Raw genomic sequence first — 24,389 nt, 5'->3', positions numbered from 1 at the left:
CAGAACCTCTTTTCGGCCTCGATTCTCTCGGTGATTGGCGCCAACTCGACGCTCAAGACGATCGCGCTCCAGAACGTTTTGATCTCGCTCGTGGCGCTTCCGGGCTACTACGTCGCGTGCTTCTTCATCAACAAGATGGGCCGCAAGCTTATCCAGCTCCACGGTCTCACGTGGATGACCATCATCTTCCTCGTCCTCGGCATTTGGTGGGACTCGATCAAGGACCAGAGCGCGCTCTTCATCATCCTCTTTGGCCTGACGCTCTTCTTCTCCAACTTTGGCCCCAACATGTCGACGTTCGTCATGCCCACAGAGATGTACCCGACGGCTATCAAGAGCTCGTGCCACGGCTTCTCGGCCGCCATGGGCAAGGCCGGCGCCGCCATCGGCTCGTACGGCTTTGCGCACTGGGTGAACAACCCGAGCTTTGGCTACGTCGGCACGTGGTACACGTTTTCGGGCATTTGCTTGTTGACGCTTATCCTCACGTGGTTCTGCATGTTTGACAACAACGACGGCGACATGTCCAACATTGACAACGAGTTCAAGGCCAAGCTCGCGCTCGAGAACGACGAGACGCGCAAGTCGTTCATTGCCGGCGAGGACGAGCATGAGTTTGACAAGGACTCGGCGTACGTCAAGGCCTAAGTTAGTAAAAGGAGCTAGTGTAGTGTCCCTCATAGAAATATATACCAACGTTGTTGTTTTCAATTGTCATTTACGGGCATCGAATGCAGTTGGCGCGGGTCTCGAGGATGGACTACCATAGATTATGAAATATGTTAACCCCCCTCAACGCCCAACTTTTTAAGACTACGGATCACGACATCGACTAGGATAGAGGACCACGAACGCCATCGGGGTCGACGACCGAGCATGAACCGCGCTTCTCGCGCCGTGCCTCCGCTTCGTGGTATTGTCGGACTGCGCGGTGGCGACGAAGGCGCAGAATCAAGGTCACAGCGGAACCGACGACCGCAAAACCACAGACGCCGCCAATGACGCCGACCGACGGCCCGTATGTCACCGTATCCAGGTCGTATTTGGTGCATCGGGGGCCCGTCCAGACGCCAACGCACTGACACCGGTGCTCCACACACGAGCCGGTGACGCTAGCGACAGCTGTACAGTCGTCGTTGGTGTTGCAGGAAGCGCGGCCAGCAACGGCAATGTCGGGGTTGTTGGGATCCGTGTAGTTGGTGATGTGCGCCTTGATGAACTCCTTCGTCGGGTGCGACGCCGGGTCGCAGCCGTAGCTCATGGTCTTAGTGTCTTGCCTAAAGACACCAATTGTGAGACGGTGTCACTACTTCAGAAGATGCGGACGCACCAAACGCGGATGTAGTCAATCTCGAGGTACATCGGGAACGCGTCGCAAATGTTCTGGGTCGCATTGTAGTCGTAGGTGCCTGGTGCTGGATGCGTTGCGTTGCCCCGGCAGCCGCCCACTTGAACGTTTGGTGGCATGGCGCCTAGTCACACCAGATGTCATATCGATAGGAAAGATCCTACTCCATACCCCACGCGGCCGACATGGCCACGTTGAAGATAAAGTAGCTCGGTTCTTCAATCATGAGTTTCTTGGGGTTCCGAGGCGTGCCCTGGGGCGGTGACGTGAGCGCTGACGCTGGGACTTCAAAGATCGGCGCCTTGTCGAGCATCCAACGGACGTAACCATCGTCGCCCGTGACCCTAGTTGAACCCGTAACGATATTGTCATCCAAGACAGAGACAATATGTACCACTCGAGCTGGTACTTGTAGAACGACGTGTATGCTTCGTAGCTGATGGGCCAGTTGGACGAGATGGCGTCCATTTGGTACTCGAACGGCTCCATCATCGACGTCGGCGTCTGCGCATTGGTGCGAGGTGCGTCACACTTGGGGTTTTGGCTGTCGCGGTCGCAGAGAAAGCCACCCTTGTAGCCGTTGGCGATCGGGAAGCACGTGCCGTTGTAGTTGATGCCCCAGTGCAGCGGCCCCTTGCCGTCAATCAAACCGAGGTCGGCATGTAAATCGCGGCCCGAGCTGATGGTCTTGATGTCAAACTGGTTGTCCTCGATCGGGCCGTTCTGCGCCGCGGCGACCGACGCCCACGCTTGTTTTTGGGTCGCGTCCGGTGCACATCGGTTGTTGGCGGCGTACCGGAGGCCTTGGTACCACGACTTGTGTCCGCGGGCCGCAAACGCCGACGTCGGGATGTCGGCCATGTTGGCACCGGGCGTCAAGCAGTCCTTGTTGTAGTAGCACGCCGTGTACCCGACACCGTGTCGCCCTACCGATCCGTATTGATTCCGATCCACATTCACACAGTAGAGTCGTCATGCCTTTGGAGTCTGTGTTGTTGGTTGCCTCGTACTTCATCGTGGCAGTAACCAGCCGGTACTCGTCGGGCATACCCGGCGCGATTTGAAGCGACGACGAGATGTCGCTGCCGCCGCCTTCGAGAATGTCAATCTCGGGGGACCCGCGACCCATGTTTGGGTGCAAGCCATACCCAGGGTTGGGGTTGCAGGCGCTAATGCGCTGGGACGAATCGTAGCGCTCATCGCACTCGCTGTAGGTCCACGGCCACATGCGGTTGGTCGACGCGGCAAAGAGCGCGCGACCCAGATTGCCCATCATCCAGAGACCCGGCCACGTCGGGTAAAACTTGATGTCGGGAATACGGTCGAGAAACTGGACGGGCACGTCCCGTTGGAGGTTGCCGTCCCAGCGCTTCCCCGTGATGTGGGGGTTCATGGACGCACGGGTTGCACCGGGCATCTTGGCAGCAATCTCGACAAACCCGCCTTGGATGCAAAACTTGTTCCATGTCTGCATCATGGCCGCCCGGTAGTACTAGTCGACATATTAGTTGCATGCACCATTGCTATATAGACAATATGTACCATCGTCTTTGTCGTCCACGACGGCGCATCCGACCACACGTTGTAGTACGTGACGTTGGTCTCGGTCGCGTCGACGCGGATCTGAAACGTGCCGTCGAGAGTGAGCGCATTCTCGGGGGTGTAAATGCCCACGGCGCGGTTGACGCCGTCGGGAATGTCAAGAGCAACCCAGAGATGGTCGTGGCCGGCGGTAAAATTGCGCCCATCCAAGTTGAACTCGTCGCTCATGATCAAGTCCCACGTATCGCCCCGGGAACTTGTCATGGTGTGAAACTCGGCCGGCGTCTCAACGTCGACCCACGTCTTGACGCCTGACTTGGTGGGCAGCGTCGGGTCGTTTTGATCGAGCGCGTCGACCGCACTCCAAGCAAGAAGCATGCAAATGCACGTCGTCGTACGACCCATCGTTCCGCGATGACAACGATGATCAAGTCGAAGAATGAATGGGAATTCAAGTATGGCGGTGGAATGTACGGTGCCTCGCACTTCATGGACGTCGCAGACGAACGTGTGGGTGACTGTTGGTCTCACACCAGGAGACGTCGCCATTTTTAAGTCTTTTTGGATCTATATACATGTCGTATGGAGATACCACTCTTGAAGCCATGTCGGACTATGCATTCCGTTCATTTCGTCGTAACGCAATCAATTTCGTACGAAAACTGTTGTCCATCGCAGAAACGAGATCAAAGTACTAGAAGAACAATTAAAGTACCGGTATGCACTTCGCGTAATAAGGACGCCAAGCACGCTCCTCGATAGACGACGTTTCCTCGTTCATTTTTCAAAGCCCAACATTGCCATCGGAATCAATGATATGAAAAACGCTACCCGCACGTAATTCCATGTCGCCGGATACGACTACGCTCATGGACGAAATAACGTCAACAATGCTTGGTTCTCGCACGGGCTCATAGAGCGGGTTGGTGACGCTACACGACGGTACAGCGTCGACCCAGTCGATACGTACGTGCTTGCTGGACGACCCCTGCCGCATTCGCACGTACCATTGGGGATATTAAGAGATGCAGTCTAGCATGTTGGTTGCTTTCTTCAGTCTATAGAAAACGTTTTCGCGCAAGTTGTGTGCAATGCAATTTGCCTTTTGTTCCGACTTTGAAGCGCTGACTGCTATCTTCAAGTCAACTTGTGAAGCGCTTATTTGTTTGCACAACGTGAGATGTACTCGCAATACATTATTAGTTTGTAGCATGCATTTCGTGTAATAGTTGCCTACACAGTTTGAAAGGTGAGAAGTACTTGGTGTGTACATGATAAATAAAATATTCTCTATATAAATTATTCCGTTGTTTAGTCATGAAATGACACAATGGCCGAGTGGTCTAAGGCGCTGGTTTTAGGCACCAGTCTTCGGGCGTGGGTTCAAATCCCACTTGTGTCATATTTTTGTTTGAGACCAAAACTTGAACTGAGATTTAGAAGAGTTTAATATCGATAGGTACACGGCTGGGTACACGGGTATGAGAAGACTCGGAAGTGCACCAAACAAAATCTACCAGAGAAGCAACATACCGGTAGGTTGCGGCACGTATACCGGCAATTCATACGAGGCGATGCACAAGCAACCCTGATTCGAAAAATGCGCAAAGCGGACAAAGACCCTAACCCTGTTTGTGTGGAACAAATCCATCAACGGCCAAATGCACCACTCGGTTGGCTACGCGCTCGATACGTGCTTACCGGTGGCAAATTCCATCCAGCGCCTCTTCACACATGAACGCATATTTTCTTAAAATAATGTACACGTTGTGTTATAGTTTTACGAGAGTGTTTCTAACTGGCGACTCGTTTACGCCTTTTCGTAGGCGGTGGTGGCACCGACGTCGTGCTCGTCTTCGCCGGCAATGAACGACTTGCGCGTCTCGTCGTCCTCGAGCGCGAGCTTGGCCTTGAACGCGTTGTCCATGACGCTGGCCTCCTCGTTGTTGTCAAACATGCAGAACCACGTGAGGATAAGCGCCGCCAAGCAAATGCCCGCAAACGTGTACCACGTGCCGACGTAGCCAAAGCTCGGGTTGTCGACCCAGCGTGCAAAGCCGTACGAACCGACCGCGGCGCCGGCCTTGCCCATGGCGGCCGAGAAGCCGTGGCACGAGCTCTTGATGGCCGTCGGGTACATCTCCGTGGGCATGACGAACGTCGACATGTTGGGGCCAAAGTTGGAGAAGAAGAGCGTCAAGCCAAAGAGGATGATAAAGAGCGCGCTCTGGTCCTTGATCGAGTCCCACCAAATGCCGAGGACGAGGAAGATGATCGTCATGAAGGTAAGACCCTGGAGCATGATGCGCTTACGGCCCATCTTGTTGATGAAGAAGCACGCGACGTAGTAGCCCGGAAGCGCCACGAGCGAGATGAGGACGTTCTGGAGCGCGATCGTGTGGAGCGTCGAGTTGGCGCCAATCACCGACAGAATCGAGGCCGTGAAGAGGTTCTGGGCGTAAAACACAATGTCAAAGAGGAACCACGTGCCGGCCGTGCCGAGGAGGCTCTTGCCGTAGTGCTTGAGGATGAACGACCAGCGGATCTTCTGGACATGGACTTCTTCGGCCATCATCGTCTTGTACGCTTGGGTCTCTTCGGCCGTGATGCGGTAGTAGACAAGGAAGAGCGCCGGGAGAACACCGATGCCAAAGAGCACGCGCCACATGATCTCGAGGTTCTGGGTCGTCGGGTCCAACGCGTTGACCATGATCAAGCCAAAGACACCAGCAATGAGGAAGCCGACACCCTGCAGCGAGAACGTGAGCGCGACGCGGCGGTTGCGGTCGGCGGTCGACGTCGCATCTTCCGACGACGACGACGCAGCCAACGGGTACTCGCCACCGATACCGAAACCGAGGATACCACGGGCGACAACGAGGAACCAAAGCGTGCCGAGGGCCGAGCCGCCATACGCCGCCGCACAGAGGATACCGCCGACGATGAGGAGCGCGCAGGTGGCGATCATGCAGTTCTTGCGGCCGTACATGTCGCCGAGGACGCCAAAGACGAGCTGGCCGAGGACAGCGCCGATGAGCGCCGACGTCGAGACGTTCGACTTCATCGAGCTGTCGAAAACGTCCTTGCCGTACTGGTGCTCCAAGATGACGTTCACGATGTTGATGACCGAGAGATCGTACGCATCGTTAAAGAAGCCGAGACCGCGGAGGAAGAACTTGTTCACCATTGGTGCGCGGGACAAATGAAAATGGTGAATGGAAAACAGAACGCGGCTTCCGAAACAAGCGCCGGGTGGTGCAATCGATTCGTGGTCGGATTTCGCAACCCATGCTCCAGCAAGCTCCGTTGGCTGTCATATTCACACAACTTGGTGCTACTATGTAGTCGAATCTGGCCAAGATGTCACGCCGTCTCGCCCTAGGTGAGAAAAGGTGTTGATGAAAGGGTAAGCGACACGTATCGTGGCGCGGAAACAGTGTCGACCAATCCGATCGTGCATGTTCTTGAATGCGCCAATCAAATGTCTTGTGGCCAACCATGGGCCAATAAAAATGGGTTTTCACGTGTCGCGCGAAATGTCCAAGGACGGCCCAATCAACATGGTTTCATTTTTCGATGCACCAATCACAGCGCTCATGATTCCATAATAGACCAATCAAACGCGTGGAACGTCGCGTCTGCATCTTCGCCAGACGCTGACCAAGACCGCCTGTACGCGGTAGATCGAGGCGCCGGCACCAGTCGTTTGGGAGGATTGCTTGAGGACCGCGCTGGCGTGGTCGACGGAACCCATTAGCATGGGTGTGGCCACGCCACTCCTCGCTGCAACCAAAAGCATTGAATTCCAAAGTGAGTTCTGGAACGAACCAACGAGCGGCCGTTGCGCGACCGTGCTGCATTCGTGGTGACGACCATGCGTTATAACACGACGCTGTACCCAGTCATAACAGTGTTAGAACCCTCGATGCGTTCCGGCGATCACCGTCAAAACAGGTTCGATGACCTTCTGCCTTGCTAGCTGGTGCCGGCATGCCATCGTTGGTTCCGTCGTGGGATCGCAATGTGATGTGGACAGCACATTCAAAAAGTACCGCCGCTTGCAATCTGGGCCGTGCCAGCTCCGACGGCAGAATCAGATTCGAGGTCCATTGAAGATTCCTTCCTGGATCGGGCCTTCCAAAGACCCGCGTGACAGAGTCCATCCGTTTGGGATATCGTTCGTCCTCGTCGCAGGCGCCGTGTCTGCTGTGTGTTGACCTCGACTCAAAAGTCTAGAGCGGCCAAGCAACGTCATCGTTCCGAAGGTGCCGCGAGGAGGCGCACGCACCGGTCATCGTAAACGCTATAGGAAGGGCATAGACACCCTTGGCTGCAGGACGTGCCCCACACACGGTACACTGGTGCGATGCAAGTCTGCAGTAGGACGCTGTCAACGCTTTGGCATCCATATTCTATCTTGTTGAAAACGCCACCAGCGTTGCCAGCGCTTTGCTGTTGAGCAAACGAATCTTGCGTCGAATCTTAGGGATAGGCTCAGATCCAACATGAGCATTTCAACGGTATGTTTTGACTTGGACGATCCAAGCGCCGTGGTCATTGTGACCGTGCCAGGCAGATGGTGCCCTTCTGCACCGAACCACGACCAGCTCTCAGTTTCGTGTGCCGCGATCTCAAACGAGAGGCTGCTTCCAAAGCAGCCTAAGCAGTGCTTAGCTCTGAGACCAAGTAAATATGTTTTTGCTTTCCGTGTTGTAAGAATGCCCGTTGATACCTATCGTATCAAACCTCGGCAACGAAAACTACCAGTACTTGCATACGAGAGCGAATCTGAGTGCGTCCGAGCGAATCGAAGTGCGTCCGTGCTCTAGTGACCGACATGTCCGTAGTATGCATTGTGAACGAGGTGACTCTGTCGCTTGTTTGCTCGAGCATTTCCGCGACAATATCTTCTCCACTTGGAGCACGTCCAAGAGTCATCATGGCGATGATGGATGCGGTTGAATGCTTGATCCAACACGGTTGCCCGTCATAGTATCCTTTTCGGGTGTAAACCGTAAGCATGGCGGGTAGATAACGCTCTCAACGGCGCTGATTTCGCCCACTCGCCACCACGCAGCCTCCAATTATAATACTAGTACATCTTTGGGATGGCGACCATCGATACCACGCAGCGCTTGTGCGAACGTGCCAAGGCCGCCGACGAGGCCGGTCAGCGCGAGGCTGCCATTGCCCACTACGACGACGCGATTCAAGCGCTGCAGCAGCAATATGCGTCCATCGCACGAGGTAGACAATCTTGCACTGTGGCAAGCACATCATTCGCACACGTTGCCTCGATAGACGACACGGCGAGCAAGGTGCGCGTGGCCACGGCGCTGCAACACTGCCACGACCGACGCCTCACCCTCCTACAAATGGAGGCACCACGCATCGAGATCACGCCGCGGACGCTCCAAACCGCCATGGCGGTGCAGTCGGCAGCAACACGTACTCGATCATTTGCCACGTCGACGAGGATTTATTTACCAGTGTCGGGACAGAGGGCGTTCACAAGGCGGGCGGCGGCAAGACCGTGCTCGGGTCGGCGGCGGCCGGCGCTGGCCTTGGACTATGCGTCGCGGGACCTTTGGGTCTCGTGGCCGGCGCCGTCGGTGGCGCTGTGCTGACGGCCAAGGACGGCGCGGTATTTGTACTGGACGAGCAATTCCCGTGGCTGAATGTACTACTGTAGGTGACATTGCGCGAGCGACGGGCAATCTCGTCGTGGCGTCGTATGAGATCGCCAAGGGCATCAACAACACGTACCACGTGACAGACCGCGTCAAGAGCGCGGCCCCATCGCGACGGCCCAGGAGCTCGACGCCAAGTACAAGGTACCGTCCATTCAACAGTTGGCATCACAAGGTGTCCACTGTGGGTAGATCAAGGACACGACGGCGAGGTTGCTCGAGACGGGCCTCAAGCATGCGACTGTCGTCAACGAAAAGTACCACCTCACCGATTGCGCGGCGAAAGCGACGGTGAGCGGCATAAACAAAGCATCCGAGATTCTCCGTGACAAGCAGAAATAGAGAATAGAAAAGACTAGGACGGGAGGGTTAACGCCAATCCTACAATCCTACAGCAGACATTAAATTCAATGTACCCTTGGATACTACTACCTGCCAAATCCCGCAACGTCGCGCCGACGCAGTTGCAACGACAAGAATCAAAGTTGCGTCGGCCCTAAATTCCCACGACACAAATCGTCGAGCACACCATCGTTTGCGCGGAACGCTGTACGAAAACGAGAGGCGACCGCCTCCACACATGACTTGTTTGGTATTTACGCAATGGGCGTCGAGGGATCCTCGGTCGTCGCGGCAATCTCCTTGGCAGATTCCTCCGTCGTTTTGTCGACCTTTTCCGTTGTTTCGCCGACCGTCTCCGTTGTTTCGCCGACCTTCTCCGCGGCGTCGGCACTCTCGGAGCTCTCGACGGCGTCGCCCGTCGGCTTCTCGCCGTCCGTGGGACCGTCGGTGGCAGCGTTCGTGGTCTCGTCCACCTCGTGGGCCTCCGTCTTCTTCGCCTTGCTGGTTGCCTTGGTCGACTTCTTTGCCGGTGCCTTCTTGCCGCCCTTCTTCTTCGGGGCCGGCTTGGTCGTCACCTCGGGCGCCGCGTCATCAGCCTTTGCCGCCTCTTCCTCTGTCGGGAGCGTAAACGTGCTGGCATCTGCAGCAGCGTCCACGTCATATGAAAGAAGCAGGCCATGGACGTACCCGTGTACGCAGGCATAAAGTACTGCTGCTTGCGCTTTTGCAGAAACTTGAGCAGCTGCACCATCGTCGCCTGGATCAAACGGCTGTCCTAGAGACAGTGGCATTTTGGTATACCACTCGTATCTTGTGGCGAGACTACCTCGGCCGAGAGGCTGGCTTGGACGCACGACACGAGCAGCGGCAATCGCGCTAGATGATGTCTGTGATGCGCAAGGTCCGCATACCATTCGAGGTACCAAAGAGTCGGAGGAGATGCTCGCCACCATAGATCGTCGCAAGCGGTCTATTACCACATGAGTGCCATGGAAACACACAAGAGCGGATTCACGTCGTCGGGTGGGCGGCCAGGATCATGTCGTACTGCGCTCGCTCGTCGCGGTAGAGCAAAATACGGCCCACGGCCTTGTTAAAGTACGTCACGAGACCCTTGATAATCTCTTGCGTCGACTACGCATCGGGTCAATCGAGGTGCAGAAGCAGGGTCGATACCTCGCGCTCGGTCGCTTGCTTCTCCGTGAGGTCGTCTTGCGTCAAAAAGTCGTCGATAATCTAGAGCAAAAGGTACGTATTTGTGGGCCCATTCTATGTGTGTTTTGAGGGACCTGTGACACGGGCGTCTTGCGTGGCAACGCAATCCAGCGCTCTTGCTGCGTCACATTCTACGCACGTTTGACTCGACGCACGAGACGAGGCGATATATGCGCACCTTCCAGTCGTCGACGAGGATCTTCTTGAGCGCGATCGGGATCGGGATCTGCACGTCGACAGCAACGACAAACTACATGCGTTGTTGTTAGCGCAGGAACATGCACACCGCAGCGTCGTACGTCTTCGAGTTCGTGCGAGCCCTCGACCTTGATGGCCTCGAAAGGGTTCTCCACCTTGTGCTTCTTGCTCGCGCCTTGCTTGGGAAGCGGGCCGTTGGCTGCGAGACGCTTCTTGGCCCCGCCCTTTTTTTGATCGATTCGCATTCTCATCGCACAAGGCGTCGCCTACCTTGGGGGCCTTCTCGGCGTCGTCCTTGGCCTGCTTCTGTAGCGCGCGCGAGGCCTCGCTCGTGTCGAGGACGCGGTCGGCCCGACCCACTCGTCCCAATTTTTCGACCACTTGAGGTAGTGGACAAAGTACTGCGGCGTGGCGCCTACACCGCCGCCCTTAGCCGCGAAGGGCCCACGCGACACGTACTGTCCGGGTCCAGGCGCAGCACGCGCGCGTCGTAGATCTGCACGCCGTGGCGTACGAGGACCGTGTCGTTGACCGCAAACACCGTGGTCGTCGCCGCCTTCGTCATATTGCTCGTGCTGAAAACCAGAAATGTTGGCCTCTGGCGCGGTATCCGGTTTCCGGACCACAGAACAACAAGACAAGCCCCCGCACCGCCGCTTACGCAGCCACAGCCCGGTGAGCGAATGAAGAAGGAGATTGCTGGAAAGCAAATATAAATGGAACCATATACGATTACAATTATCACTCGACAAGGAGACGTGTCTGTTTACGCCGTCGGCGCGCACTGCGGACGCGATCGGAGGCTCGGCGTCGCGGGCGCCGACGTCAAATAGGCGACAATGTTTTGGAACACACCGCCGGTCGTGGATGGCGTGTCGACTTCGGTGCCCACGGCTGTCGGCGCCGGCGTAAAGTTGTACGCTGGCAACGTGTTGTCGTCGGTGGCCGGTTCCGGCTCGGATTTGTGGGACCCCGTGGAGATGCCGGCAAAAATGTTCGACACGATCTGGGCGGAGACACCCGCGTCGACGCCCAGTTGCTCGATTTGCTGCTTTGTCTCGCCCTGACCGGCAGCAACAGCGATCTCCGCGGCGACCCCCGGCGGAATACCGGCGTCCTCGCTGTTCGAAATGATCTTTTCGGGCTCGTCGACCTTTTCAATGTTGGCCGCGCTGCCAGGGGTAAGCGCACTCAGCGTCGAGGCGATGATGTCAGCCTTCAATGAGCCGACGCCGTTGTTCTTGATAATGTCGGCAATCTCGGCCTCAGTCGCGCCGGTTTGGATCGCGACTGCGAGCACCGCAGCTTGCTCGGGGCTAGCGCCTGTGCCTTCAGCAGCGTTAAACACAGCCTTCGTTTGGGCGGCAAGCGACCCCGTACCAGAGCCGTTGCTTGAGACCACAGCCGAGGCAATGACAATGGCATCCTTTGGGGAGACACCCGCCGCAAGCGCCGCACTGAGGATGCCAACTTGACTGGCACCGGATTCCACTGCTGTGGCAATGATGGCGGCTTGGTTCAAACTCGCACCCGAATCCAACGCAGTTTGAATGACAACGGCGATAGGTGCCGGGGTTGCAGCTGCTTCCGCCACAGCGGTAGCAACCGTTCCTGCAAGGGCTGGTGCAACGCCAGCGTCAAGCGCGACGTTTACAAGATCCGTACCCGTGACACCCGACGACGCGGCATCGGCCACAGCGGCTGCTTGCAGCAAGGAGGCACCCGCGTCATGGGCGGCGGCAATGATATCCGCGATCGGAGCACTGGTAATAGCATCGGCACCGACACCCGCCGCCAAGTCGGCCGCAGCAGCAACGGCGCTTGCACTTGACGACTGACACCGACGGCAATAGCCGTTTCGACGATAGCGCCAAGAGTAGCACCCGTGTCGGCCGCGACAGCGATGACAGCGGCTTGCTGGGACGTGGCACCGGCTTCAATCGCCGCCTGGATGACTTCAAGCACCGGGGCCGGCGTGGCATTCAACGAACCCGCCGTCGACTGCGTGAACGACGACACGGCCGAGACGACCGCCGACACAACCGAGAGCGGAGCACCGGCCTCGATGGCCGCGATCTGCACTTCAGCAGGCGAGCCACCCGAGTTGACGGCAACCGCAATGGCAGCGGCCTGGCCGAGGCTCGCACCCGAGTCGAGCGCAGCCTGGATGATCTCGATGATGGGCGCAGGCGTCTCAACCGCAATTTCGACAGCAGCGGCGATGTTGACGGCATCCAGCGCGTTGACACCGACCTCCAAGGCGACGGCAACGAGGTCGTTGCCCGAGACGCCCGACGACGCGGCATCGGCCAGGGCAGCAGCCTGGGTCAGCGACGCACCAGCCTCCTGGGCGGCCTCGATGACGTCGGCGATAGGAGCAATGGTGATGGCATCCGCACCCACACCCGCCGCCAAGTCGGCCGCAGCAGCAACGGCAGTAGCGACAGACGGACTGACACCGACGGCGATAGCCGTTTCGACGATAGCGCCAAGAGTAGCACCCGTGTCGGCCGCGACAGCGATGACAGCGGCTTGCTGGGACGTGGCACCGGCTTCAATCGCCGCTTGAATGACGTCAAGCACCGGTGCCGGCGTGGCCGTGGACGATGTTGTAGTTGGGGACTGGACAAGGATGCCGGTGACAGTGTTTGTGCTGAGCTTGATGTTGCTTGTCAAGGTGTTGGTACGTTGAGCGTGGACATTACGGGCAGCGACAAAGAGAAGGCCGACAACAGCAACACGCGAGAGTCTCATAGTTGATAAACGACGGAAGATAAGTCACAGACGACGGACGGAACAGAGAACGCGATGTACTCTCGGGGTTGCAAATTGCAAGATGAATGTGTGAGAGGTGCTGTTGGAGCTTTGTATGGCATCGAAGCTTGCATAGAAGAACTCAGTACAATCTATCTTGACCTCGGAGTTATGTTTCGATGAAACTTGTTCGAAGGATACGGTCGGGGCCAGCGATCCGATATACAATGATCAAGATACGTCAATCTTGCTGCGTGACTGTTGAGGCGTGGAGCAAATAGAGCTCTAGCTCCGTGCAACCGATATGAAACCTGCGATAGCCCGCCCATTGTACACAATTTCTCCCACCATTGCAATGTATGCATCGCCATCATGGTTCTACATGTAGTACTCATACATTGGTAGCTTCTTTGCCAGCGCTAAATGCATATATGACATACACCTCGGGTTTTATCGTTGATGTGTCAATTTGTTGGAAATCATCATCGATGCAACTCAGTGGATGCAACTGGCGATTCGACTCGATAGCGTTTGCATGTTGACTTCATGCGTTGGCCCCGACTCCAGACTCGTACTTTGCAGGTTTTATGTGACTAAAGGGCAATGTAGTCTGGCGAAGTACGTACATCCTACATCATTTTGGTTCTCGGCGTTGATGATACATGTAAACACTCATAACCCAAGCTTTTGCGAACATGGGCGAATACCTCTATAAATGCATATGTACTCTATAAAATGATATCACAGGCACCCTGTAGCGCGACGGGAAAAGAGGCAATAGGGCTTCATAAGTAGCGCGGCGACACGAGAGAAATGGAGAATATACAATAGTGCGCATGTTAGTAGTGCTGCTCTCACTTGGTCTTCAGTACAATGCCGTAAAACTAATGTAGCTCATCTCATTGACACGACCATTCGTCAGGTGTCATCAATTGCATCATGGTCCATGAAGGGTTCCAACTTTTCAACCGTAGCCCTTGCCAAACGCTAACACAAATAATCAATGAGGTGGAGAAAGTCTTATCGGACTGCATGGATGTGTACGTACACTTCAGCGTGGTGCAGAGATCTTGCGCTGTGTCAACCGTGGCTTCTTTGTGAAGGTACACAAGGGCGCTCGACGCGTTGCCAACATGCGACGCCGATGTATGTTGACGGGGTACGAGCGGCACACCGCGCTTGTCGTACTTGATGGACATATACCACAAGTAGGCTCGAGCGACGTCTGCCGGAAGCGGCAAAGTGACGCTGTCGTTACTGACGAGCGTGGCATGGTGCACCTTGAGCCACTACACGAGGCGCTTGTTCAAGACATTGTAGCGATTCACGGTGCTCTTGACACGGCAACCAGCAATGATGCCGGCGCCCGTCTAGTCCTCGTCGGAATCTGCCGCGTCTCGCGGAGTAGTGTAGAGTAGAATCCTCCTTGCAATAGAGGTTTGTTCAGTTGTAATACGACAACACGGACATACGCGTACCTCGAGTAATGCTGTCTTTGAGGCGGCCTTCTGTGACTGCGGGATCACCACCGCTGACACGTGCTCGGTCGTCGCTGGCTCGGGCTGCTCGGCTCGGCGGCAGCAGTCACTCGCGCCACCTTGGCCTTCCGCTGCCTTTTCGCCGGGCGTGCGCTGTCCAGCTCCGTGGACACGCCAACCGCTGTCGTTATTGGTGGTTCTGTGCTGCCACCGACCGCCGCTGCCGCCGTGGTCGTCGATCTTCCGCGCCGTTTGGACGCTCGGCTTTGACGCCCTGCCATTCTGATTCTGACGCCACATGTGATGTGGATCACTTTTGCGCTGGATGCGTCCAATACAAATTGCAAGTTAATATTCCTGATGTATCCGTAAACGTGAGGAATGTGAGATGGCCGGGCATCCCATACAAAACCAAGTCAAACCACTGCCTTGCATGTAACATATCTCCGATTTGCGGAGCAAAAAGTTGCGCTGGGGCTTGAGGCGCCGATGCAGATTGCCGGAAATATTCGTAAACCTATGCGAAGGATCCATTTCACACAATTGCTAGACGAACACCACGGATGTTGCAGCAGAGTATGTCTTTTACACTAGACCGCGTCGTACGCATGGGACCAAGAGTACATAATTAACGTACTCTAAGTGGGACCCACCTCCAGGTGTGGACGCCGCAATTTCGTCGTCGTCGTTGTCGGCAGCGTGCAACTTGAACGGGCCATCCAGGCACCCAAGACCACCGTCTCGACCACGATCCACCACGCCACGCGGCGCCGGCGAGGAGGTGCATAGATCGGGTCCAGCGCGCCATCGTCACTTCACTACCGCAGTGCAGCATGACAACACCGCGTCCAAGGTACTGCTAGCATGTACCGGCGACTAAGTAATGATGGCCCACCAAAGTTGTTTAAGCGTGCGGGGCCACTGCGCCACGTTTTCCTCATACTCGTCACCGACTTGGTTGACGCTCTGCGTTGGCTTGGCACGGAACGTTCGCAGCGTAATCGATATCGTCGACTGCGTTTATGTGATGATCAGCAGAAGGCAGTGATGACGAAGGTCCATAAATACATGTATATCTGCATGTATATGGACCCTTAAGAGTAAAAGAAAGTTGCATCTCGAAGTTCGTTCGCGTCCACGGGCAAAATGTGATGCATTGGCGCGACTCTGCTGCCGGGACGGAGCAGGTGCTGGAGCCGGCGCCCGTTTGAAAATCCGTGGATGCTACCATTTCGCCGGATGCGGTTAACATATTGCGCGTTGTCTAATAAAGCTACATAGCCGGGCGATGTATGGTGGGTGACCTTTCTGGCCTGCAAAAGCATGTCTGTGTCTGTGGGCTTCTGTGAGCTCTGTGTCTGCCAACGCACCATACATTGTGGTTAGCTAAAAACACGCCAACGAAATCGATCAACGCCGTTTTTGTATGCCACTCGGAACAGCCGTTTGGAACTCGGGTGTGAATAAACAATTAAATATGCGTGATTTTAGTCGCATTCCACAGCGGCTTCCATACGTTGACATGTGAATTTTGGTTTTGGACGAGATGCGCGAGCTCGTGCTGGGCGGCGCCGACGCCATCGCCGACAGCTTCTTGACGCCCGGCGTCGCCGTCGACATCGTCGTCTGGACCGACGCAGTGCAGTATGAGGTCCGACGAGCCGCCGCCGAGAAGCCCCGGTCTCTCACGTGCACGGGCGACGAGTACATTGCACAGCTGCATGAAGCCTTCCACGCTGGCGCTGGCGGCTTGCGCATCACTGGCACCATCGCGCCCGCATCGATTGCGCTGGTTCTAGACGAGGCCCACGCAGACATGCACCTCCGCTTCGACGCGCTGACGCTCACGGCCGTGGCCGTTCCGGCGGCGCACGTCCATGGCGTGGCACAGCGCTGGCACAGTGCATTCATGACAACGGTATGCGCTTCGTGTGCGGTACCCTTCGTGTAACATTTGACTGCGCAGGCGTCGTCGCTTGCTGCAGCACAGGCACGTATCGCCGCTCTCGAAGCGCTCGTGGCGGAGAAGGACGTGGTCTTGGACGCGGCGATACAGGCCAAGGTTGATGGCGAGGCGCGCTTGGTGCAGCAGTGTCTTTTGCTCGTCAATGCAAAGAAGGACATGATTAGACAGCTCCAAGACCAACTGGCGCAGGTGCCAGAGCCGTCACCGTACGTTCTCGCGTCGGCGCAGGCAGACGCACTCACGTACTTACATTTACCTAGATCGCCCAAGCGCCGGCGAAAAACACCCGCGCCAAAACGGGCGACCAAGCCGAAGCGGGCGGTCGTGGAATCGAGCGCCAGCGACGACGACGACGGCGACTCGGAGGCCAGCGTCGACTTGCCGTTGCACTCAGGTTCGATGGTGCTTTCGATTCGTCGAGGTCTCATGGTGCGAGGCAGACGACGGCTCGGACCACGACGCGCCGGCGTCGGCTGCCGATATGGGCAGCCAGGCGTATACTACCGCGCTGCCACAAAGCACCAGTCAGTTCTATTCGGCCGACCAGCTTTTGAAAGAAGAAGAGGAAGAAGGAGCTGATATCAAGGCTGCTGCTCCTACCTCGTTACTTGGCCACAGCGACGACGATGCTGACTTTTTGGATATGCTATAATTGTCATTCATAGTAGCATTCCATCGCGTTTGGCAAGGGAACCAATCCTTGCACATTTCGGTTGCTTCCGAGCTACGACGGGACAAACGGGCTTACTGATTCTAGTTTTTAGTTGAGGTTGATACTCCGTACGTAGTTACAGGTAGCACACATGGAACGTTCGGACGTACTCTCGGCTTGCACCACCACGAGCACAGCAGGGGCCGGTTGTCATTTTGTGGGGGTTGCGTCTGGAGGATCGGAGGCGTTGAAGTGACTAAATATGGCTATTTATGGTATGTGCCATAAGTTACGGTTTGGCTGATTTCTCTGGCTGTAGGTCTCCGAAATCGATGCTACGTTGCATTTCGTGCACCCCAAGAGCTCTTCTGTCGCTCAGCGAAGTAGGGACGTTTTCGTATCCGAGTGCTTTGGGGTCGCCAAGCGGCCTCGAATCAGTCGAATCTCCATCGTCCTTGAATTTGCCCAAGGGGATTGGCTGAAACTAAGTGAAAACAGCCAATCAAACGATTTAAATATATATTGCATATTGCATACTGGGATCAAGTCTACCTGATCAAATATATTATTGATGTTGACCATTCTGCGACGGCAGAGCTGCCGGTATCTACGTTGATGCCGGGAGGGAAGATTACGAGGGCATGAAGGCAGCACACACATATGCAAGATCATCGCAACTGGCCATCAACGGCTCCAGTACAGTACTCCACCGAGGATCCGACGACGGCGACGATAGTTTGGCGAACATAGATGGTATATGTAATGTGGCATATGCCGAATATAAAATGCGCGACCGCGATTGGTCGGATTGACAATCCCGTGCAAAACCAAAAAAGGACAGCGCATCGGTGGCATGCCATTCCCACTTTCGACCTCGATGGCAGCCGTGGCCGTAGCAGCGCTGGCAGGCGACTGGGACGCCGTGTCCTTGGCGATGCCCAAAGGCCTCGACTACAGCGCAGTGATCGAGCCCAAGGTACCAGCGCCTGCGTCCCAGGAGCTCACGCACACGACGTAGACAGGCTACACGCTGCTGCACTTGGCGTGCCTGCACAACCAACGCGCTGTCGTGCAAGCGCTACTGCGCCAACCGCAGCTCGACGTCAACGCGACCGACTACGTACGCTACAGCGAATCTACGGAACCTGACGCGCGGTCCATGTAGACCGGTCAGTCGGCGCTGCATGTCGCGTGCCACTACGAGCTCTTGGACATTGTCGAAGACCTCTTGGCGGTGCCATCTCTATCGATCGACCTCCAAGACAAGGACGGGTACACGGCGCTGCACGTGTGCATGTACCACAGCCAGCCCACATGTGCGACGCGCCTGCTTGCCGCCGGTGCCAACCCGCGTCTGCGCTCCACGGTAACAACGAAACAAAAACAGAAATGGAATTGACTACATCGAGATCGTTACAGGACGGAGAGACACCAAGCGCCATCGCAAGCGCGCTCGGTAAAGACGGAATGCTGGTGCCATCCGTCGACGCGCCGTGACGCATACCAAGAGGATAACCACGCACATCTGTAGCTCTGCTTTTCACAGACGCCTCGTGGTCCTCGGCGGTTTTAGTCTCTTCATAACAACACAAAATTCCTAAATCTGACGTCATTCGCGTGATGCTCCTACCGCATAAAAACTGCGATCGACGGGGCGATACGTGTAAGACTTACGAGTTAATCGAGGCATGAACGCCGCCGTAGCCAACGAGCGGTGCTGGCCACTCCCAGCTCGTTGCAGTCACATACCGGTACTCGTGAATAAGAATAGTATGTCTCTTTGTTGTGTGAAAGTGTTGCTTTTGTACGTGTTGATCAATCATTACATCAGTGAGATGGGTCGAAGCGACGTCAAGAATGCCCACTAGCGTCGCCACCACGGACGCCGCTTGATGCGCATCGGTATCGGCGCTACGTACGCCGACAAGTGTGGCTCCAAGAACTCGTTGATAACCGGGTCCAGTGCCGTCTCGACGTAATCGTGGATCGCGCACTCGAGCGGCGCGTGATACAGCTCAACGGCATTTTGGATCGTCTCGGCGAAACCAAACCGCTTGGTCTGCACTTTGGTCGCCGAGCGCATCTCGTAGGCGCGGCCGAGGATCTCGATGAACTGCTTGCGCTGCGACCGTCGCTGCTCCGCGGCATCGAGAACCTCTCGCTTGATCATGGCTGGTGTCGCCTTGCGCGGTCGAGCCCGGGGTTGGTGGAGAAACGGGCCTCGAGGCCAGACCCGGTTCACATGTGGCGATACGACCATGCGCTCGGTGGCGCCTTCTCGGCAACTATCAACGGTAGCACTGCGCCCGATCTTACTTAAATGTTGCGTCGGAGACTCGGGTGCCGGGCTCACGGCCAAGTGTCGACAAAGATGCGACGGAAAAATGGATCGTTTTGTCAACGCCTCGCGTCTCGACGCCGACTCGCCAGTGAGCGTCGAGACGGTTTGGCTGGTTCGCAACACGTGTTTCAACGGCGCGACACCCAGCCGCCCAGTCGTCGGGTGAATCTCAAAGAGGTACGTGTACACGCGCTCGAGACAGTCGCTGATCCGGTACACGTGCGGCCAGGCGGCCAGCGCCACCTCGACGCTCTCAATCGCTGCCGGCGTCCAGCGCCGCGGTGGTGCCTGCGTCGTCTTGGCCCATTCCACGATCAGCGCCAATATGGAGGCGCACTTGGTCACAGTCGTCCGACTTTGCACTTTGAGTGCGAAGACAAAGTGGTTGATACACCCGGGGTGTTCGAGCCAGAGACTCACGGGTGTGACCTTGTCGAGCGTCGCGTTGTACAAGCTGTGGGTAGCATCGATGATGTGCTTAATGGATCCGACCATGCAGAGCACGGATAAGATCTGAAGGTAGATGACGGGCTGGAGATAGAGGTGGCCGGTGCGGTACCACTGGAGAAGGAAGAGCGCGCATTCACGCATGGCGACGCGATCTTGATGCGCACAGCTTTGTGCCCACATGTCGAGCGCCAAGCGAAAGAGACTGTTGGCCGTCGCGACGGCGTCGTCGGGTGGTCGAGTATCAGAGATCCAGAGACTGCCTCGAACGTTGACGACACTGCACTCTGTTGATGTCTCTGGAGACTGGGACGGAATATGATCGACCGAAGGACCTGTGGCCCAGTCCGCGGCTACGCTTTGGCGGCTGCGTGTACGACTTGCGATAAGCTTCAACAGCGTCGTCCGACGTCTGCTCATCCGTTCGACGACCACTGGGAGGATCTCACTCGATAGCTTGATACTTCGTGGTCGCAAAATGTGCTGACGGGGCGGACGGTCGCCATTGGCCCGATCCTTGAGCCAATAGTTTAGCGGAATTGCCGTCGACACATCACCAATCACAGGCAGTGGAGCTTGTGCAACAAAGCTCTACAAAGATTTACATCAATACCGACCATTGAAAAATCAACAGTTGCGTATACCTCGATGTGACTAAACCACAGTGTTCGTAGCGCATGCAAACGACAAAGCGGCGCATGCACCGGGCCATGCGTCAGCCGCCGTAGCTCCTCCAGCAACGGTTCGTGGTCTGTCTCCACAATGCGAATCGGGCTGGCGTACAGTGCGGCGACGGCGCCGACCAACTGGATCCTCGGCGATTCGTCCTTGAGTAGCTGAACGATCGAGACGTTGGGAATGTGAAACAAGCGCGCGCGGCGCTCATTGATCTTCCACGCAGCGCCGCCGATGAGTGGCAGCGGTACAAGTGTATAGAGCAATGTTGAGAGACTCGCGTCGGTCGTCAAGACACAAATGGACGCGAGCGTCGTGTAGATTGCACTTGAGAAAGCCAGCACGCGAATGTTGTTGGGGACGCTTCCGCTGCCAATGCACTAGTACAACAATGTACATAGACATCAATATTGTCATGAGAAAAGAATTGAATGAGCCAAGTACCGGCTGGGTGCGGTACGAGTACTCGAGGAGGAAGCCCCAGACGACGAGGAGACCAGTAAGGAGGCCGATGGTCTCATTGCGGCTGGCGTCCATATTGCTGGCGAGAATCGACATGATCGGACTGACTAGATGGCCACATTTGCTAAATGTACAACATGAAGTAGAGAGTGTACGTGTCCGGGCCATGACGATGAAAAACTGGTAGCTTGGCTGAAAACGAAAATCCATGGTCGTCGCCCGCGGCTCGACATTCATCTTGTGGTGCAGCGCACCGCAATAGTGCAAAGCGAACGAGATCAGTCCGAGCGCCTACACACAGTCTCTGTCAAGACATGTCATAACTAGACTCTATATAGTGCATTGAGGCAACCCAAAAGTAGCCAAAGAGGTCGACGCAGTCGCAGACAAACCCGCCGGGCAACGCAACGTGCTCGACGTCTTTTGGGCACGTCCCAAAGCGAAGAAAGGTCGCAACGATTGGGATATAAAACAAATCGTAAGTCAGTGGCTGCAGCAGTCGCTGGCGAAGGTCGCTGCCTACACAATTTGTGACGCTACAGTAGATACGCCTGAGATTGTACGTACATCGCTTGGCACTGTGCGTGAGAAGCATCAACCCGCCGCACGAAAAGGCGAGGAGGACGTCGGCCACCTACATGATACGAGTCTTCTCGTGTAGTTACAAGGCATTTACCTCGTGCTTGAAGTTGAAGACACTGAAGAGGTACTTCAGTTCGACCACAGAGCCCGTAATCCGGAACGCAAGACCCAGCGGCACGAGAGCAAACTCGGGAAGCTCTGCCCACATGGCCAACAGCCGCATCGCGCGCTGGAACTGCTGTTGCCGCAGCGACCGGTATTTGCGCTGCGAGAGTGCGATCGCGATGCCTAGTGTGACGCTGTTAGGTACTAGCTCGATCGTTGTTGCAGAACGCACCTTGGGCGATATGGTCGTGAACGGACGTGGCATCCCTTCGAAAGAGACCATGAAGAGCTCCGTTGCGCCGAAGCATGTACAGCCCCAGGGCGATCCACACGATGAGGTAGAGACAGACAGGGGCCAGGCGTAGCCAACTGCAGCCGCATTGATTCCAGTCCGCGATGGTGCAAGAACCGCCATCGCTAGTGAAGCACCGGGGGGGCATGGAGCACAACGCCACGTACAAAACCGTACAGGTAATCTATTTCAAGACCAAATTACGATTGCCGTGGGAATAGAGAGGATATATTACTCCGCCTGCCTAAATCAAGTCCCTCAACCGAGTACACACAACGAAGAAAGTCCGACAATTTTATTTAGCATAGTTTTATCTATTGTAATAGACGACCCACTTCAACAACAACGATTGCCGTGGGGCTTGGCCTACAAATGCACACAGAACAGATGGTCCCGACTCGGAGGCGTTTGCATGCTACATGCCTCCCTCACCCTCCCTTACCCCAGGGACTGGTAGAACACACCTCCTTACCCCCAAAACCCCCTGAACCCGGCGCTTTGATGAGCATGAGTACCCTCAAACCCTCCAAACCCCGTTGGGGCAGATGTTGGCGCATTACACACACCTTCTTTCTGGCCAATCAAAACCCACCAAATCCATGTGGACCGTCTACTCTGTGTGCAGTTAAGCTATTTGTTGCCGTAGCCGTTCTTGATAACTCAATCGATCGACCTCCAATACAAGGAGAAAGACACAGTATGCACGCCACAGCCAGTCCGATTGCGCGACGCGCCTGCGTGCCGCCCCCACCGACCCGCATCTGTGCAATATGGCACACAGGATGGCACATGGAAAGTGTGCGATCGCCATATCGATAGGATGAAGAGACATCAAGCACTGCGCTGGGTAAAGGACGGCATCATGGTGCCCGCCGTCTGCGTGCCATAACGAGTCGGTAGCACTGCCATTCCGCACGTGCTTTCTCGTGGTCTTGGACGGGCCATGGACCTCAGTCTTGTTTGTATCAACATTGTACAACACCCATTTCCATTTCTTTAAAGTGGTGTTTATGCCAAGTACAAGCACCGCGAGAGGCGGCGACTACCGTCGCCACCACGGTAACCTGCGGTGTGCCGGCGTGGGCGCTACATAACCTGACACGTGTGGCACAAAGAAGTCGTAGATGGCCGGGTCCAGCGCCGTCTCGACAAAGTCGTGGATCGCGCACTCGAGCGACGCGTTGTATAGATCGATGGCCTTTTGGATCACGTCGGTGAAGCCAAACCGCACGCTTTCAAGTCGAGCCGTCGCGTGCAAGTCGTAGGCACAGGCAAGAATCTCGATGAACTTTTCGCGCTGCGACCGCCGTTGGTCCACGGCAGCGAGGACCTCGAGCTTGACAACGGCCGGCGTCATCTCTGGTGGCTGGGTCCGCAGCGGAGCCCGTCGAGACCGAATACCCAACGCCCCCACCGACGCATTTAGTCGAAGAGGCATCAACCTGACCGACGCCAATTGCTCGGTGACACTACTTCGTCGTCGCCTAACCGTCGCGCTGCGCACGATCATACTTGTCACTTTGCGTTGCGCTGGTGGCTCGGGCACCGGACTGACCGCCGACCATCGCCATGGACGCGGCGAAACAATTGGTCGTTGCGAGGCCTCGGCTGGTGCCACCGCCTCGCGACTCAACGCAGACTCGCCAGTTAGCGTCAAGACGCTTTGGTAGCTGCGCAATACTTGTTTCAACGGCGCGAGATCCAGTCGTGCAGTCGCTGGCTCAGCCTCTAAGCTGACGGACGAGTACTGGGGCGACAATGCCTTGTGTCGTTGCGCGGCCTCGGCTGGTGCCACCGCCTCCCGCCTCAACGCAGACGCGCCAGTGAGCGTCGAGACGGTTGGACAGCTCCTCAATACTTGTTTCAACGGTGCGAGATCCAGTCGTGCAGTCGTCGGGTGAATCTCAAAGAGGTACGTGTACACGCGCTCAAGACAGTCGCTGATCCGGTACACGTGCGGCCAGGCGGCCAGCGCCACCTCGACGCTCTCGATCGCTGCCGGCGTCCAGCGCCGCGGTGGTGCCTGCGTCGTCTTGGCACACTCCACGATCAGCGCCAATATCGAGGCGCACTTGGTCACAGTCGTCCGACTTTGCACTTTGAGTGCAAAGGCAAAGTGGTCGACACACCCGTGGTGCTCGAGCCAGAGACTCACGGGTGTGACCTTGTCGAGCGTCGCGTTGTACAAGCTGTGGGTAGCATCGATGATGTGCTTGGTGGATCCGACCATGCAGAGTGCGGATAAGATCTGGAGGTAGACGACATGCTGGAGATAGAGGTGGCCGGTGCGGTACCACTGG

General features: G+C 56.3%; 9 protein-coding genes and 1 non-coding gene across 10 annotated transcripts in view; 5 read left to right on the top strand and 5 right to left on the bottom strand.

The window, feature by feature from the left end:
* Positions 1–648, top strand: part of SPRG_22298 (hypothetical protein) — a gene marked incomplete at both ends in the record, with an annotated part of 1,492 nt that extends 844 nt beyond the window's left edge. The window contains one exon of the mRNA XM_012351699.1: positions 4–648. Coding sequence (XP_012207089.1) covers positions 4–648 — 645 coding nt within the window. The remainder of the gene's footprint in view (positions 1–3) is intronic.
* A 184-nt stretch (positions 649–832) lies between these two features.
* On the bottom strand, positions 833–3,295 carry SPRG_12300 (hypothetical protein; the record flags this gene model as incomplete). The annotated part of the gene is made up of 6 exons (XM_012351666.1): positions 833–1,277; positions 1,331–1,472; positions 1,520–1,692; positions 1,743–2,274; positions 2,309–2,840; positions 2,891–3,295. The coding sequence occupies 6 exons, from the start codon at positions 3,293–3,295 to the stop codon at positions 833–835; spliced, it is 2,229 nt and encodes a 742-aa protein (XP_012207056.1).
* Positions 3,296–4,214: 919 nt separating this feature from the next.
* Positions 4,215–4,292, top strand: SPRG_30173. Its single transcript has one exon. It is a non-coding gene; the product is annotated as a tRNA-Leu (tRNA).
* A 3,706-nt stretch (positions 4,293–7,998) lies between these two features.
* SPRG_12298 (hypothetical protein) lies at positions 7,999–8,922 on the top strand (the record flags this gene model as incomplete). Its single annotated transcript, XM_012351665.1, has 6 exons — positions 7,999–8,137; positions 8,192–8,338; positions 8,392–8,534; positions 8,583–8,622; positions 8,678–8,724; positions 8,773–8,922. The coding sequence occupies 6 exons, from the start codon at positions 7,999–8,001 to the stop codon at positions 8,920–8,922; spliced, it is 666 nt and encodes a 221-aa protein (XP_012207055.1).
* Positions 8,923–9,176: 254 nt separating this feature from the next.
* On the bottom strand, positions 9,177–9,673 carry SPRG_12297 (hypothetical protein; the record flags this gene model as incomplete). The annotated part of the gene is made up of 2 exons (XM_012351664.1): positions 9,177–9,562; positions 9,610–9,673. The coding sequence occupies 2 exons, from the start codon at positions 9,671–9,673 to the stop codon at positions 9,177–9,179; spliced, it is 450 nt and encodes a 149-aa protein (XP_012207054.1).
* Positions 9,674–9,933: 260 nt separating this feature from the next.
* Positions 9,934–10,900, bottom strand: SPRG_12296 (hypothetical protein; the record flags this gene model as incomplete). Its single annotated transcript, XM_012351663.1, has 7 exons — positions 9,934–10,056; positions 10,099–10,158; positions 10,212–10,268; positions 10,316–10,387; positions 10,437–10,559; positions 10,606–10,736; positions 10,795–10,900. 7 exons carry the CDS (start codon positions 10,898–10,900, stop codon positions 9,934–9,936), a joined length of 672 nt encoding a protein of 223 aa, XP_012207053.1.
* Positions 10,901–11,101: 201 nt separating this feature from the next.
* On the bottom strand, positions 11,102–13,157 carry SPRG_12295 (hypothetical protein; the record flags this gene model as incomplete). The annotated part of the gene is made up of 3 exons (XM_012351662.1): positions 12,152–13,157; positions 12,001–12,098; positions 11,102–11,946 (listed from the first exon to the last, which is right to left on the bottom strand). Exons 1-3 carry the CDS (start codon positions 13,087–13,089, stop codon positions 11,102–11,104), a joined length of 1,881 nt encoding a protein of 626 aa, XP_012207052.1. The 5' UTR covers positions 13,090–13,157.
* Positions 13,158–16,101: 2,944 nt separating this feature from the next.
* On the top strand, positions 16,102–17,225 carry SPRG_12294 (hypothetical protein). Its single transcript, XM_012351661.1, has 4 exons — positions 16,102–16,485; positions 16,534–16,739; positions 16,794–16,927; positions 16,974–17,225. The coding sequence occupies exons 1-4, from the start codon at positions 16,114–16,116 to the stop codon at positions 17,183–17,185; spliced, it is 924 nt and encodes a 307-aa protein (XP_012207051.1). The 5' UTR covers positions 16,102–16,113; the 3' UTR covers positions 17,186–17,225.
* Positions 17,226–18,009: 784 nt separating this feature from the next.
* On the top strand, positions 18,010–18,682 carry SPRG_12293 (hypothetical protein; the record flags this gene model as incomplete). Its single annotated transcript, XM_012351660.1, has 4 exons — positions 18,010–18,161; positions 18,204–18,305; positions 18,351–18,551; positions 18,605–18,682. The coding sequence occupies exons 1-4, from the start codon at positions 18,039–18,041 to the stop codon at positions 18,680–18,682; spliced, it is 504 nt and encodes a 167-aa protein (XP_012207050.1). The 5' UTR covers positions 18,010–18,038.
* Positions 18,683–22,920: 4,238 nt separating this feature from the next.
* Positions 22,921–23,446, bottom strand: SPRG_12292 (hypothetical protein; the record flags this gene model as incomplete). Its single annotated transcript, XM_012351659.1, has 2 exons — positions 22,921–22,965; positions 23,201–23,446. 2 exons carry the CDS (start codon positions 23,444–23,446, stop codon positions 22,921–22,923), a joined length of 291 nt encoding a protein of 96 aa, XP_012207049.1.
* Positions 23,447–24,389: the final 943 nt, after the last annotated feature.

This window comes from Saprolegnia parasitica, assembly GCF_000151545.1.
Source record: "Saprolegnia parasitica CBS 223.65 unplaced genomic scaffold supercont2.84, whole genome shotgun sequence".
NCBI classification, from domain to species: domain Eukaryota; phylum Oomycota; class Saprolegniomycetes; order Saprolegniales; family Saprolegniaceae; genus Saprolegnia; species Saprolegnia parasitica.
The sequence above is the reverse complement of the archived record's forward strand: the minus strand, read 5'-3'. Positions and strand labels throughout refer to the sequence as shown.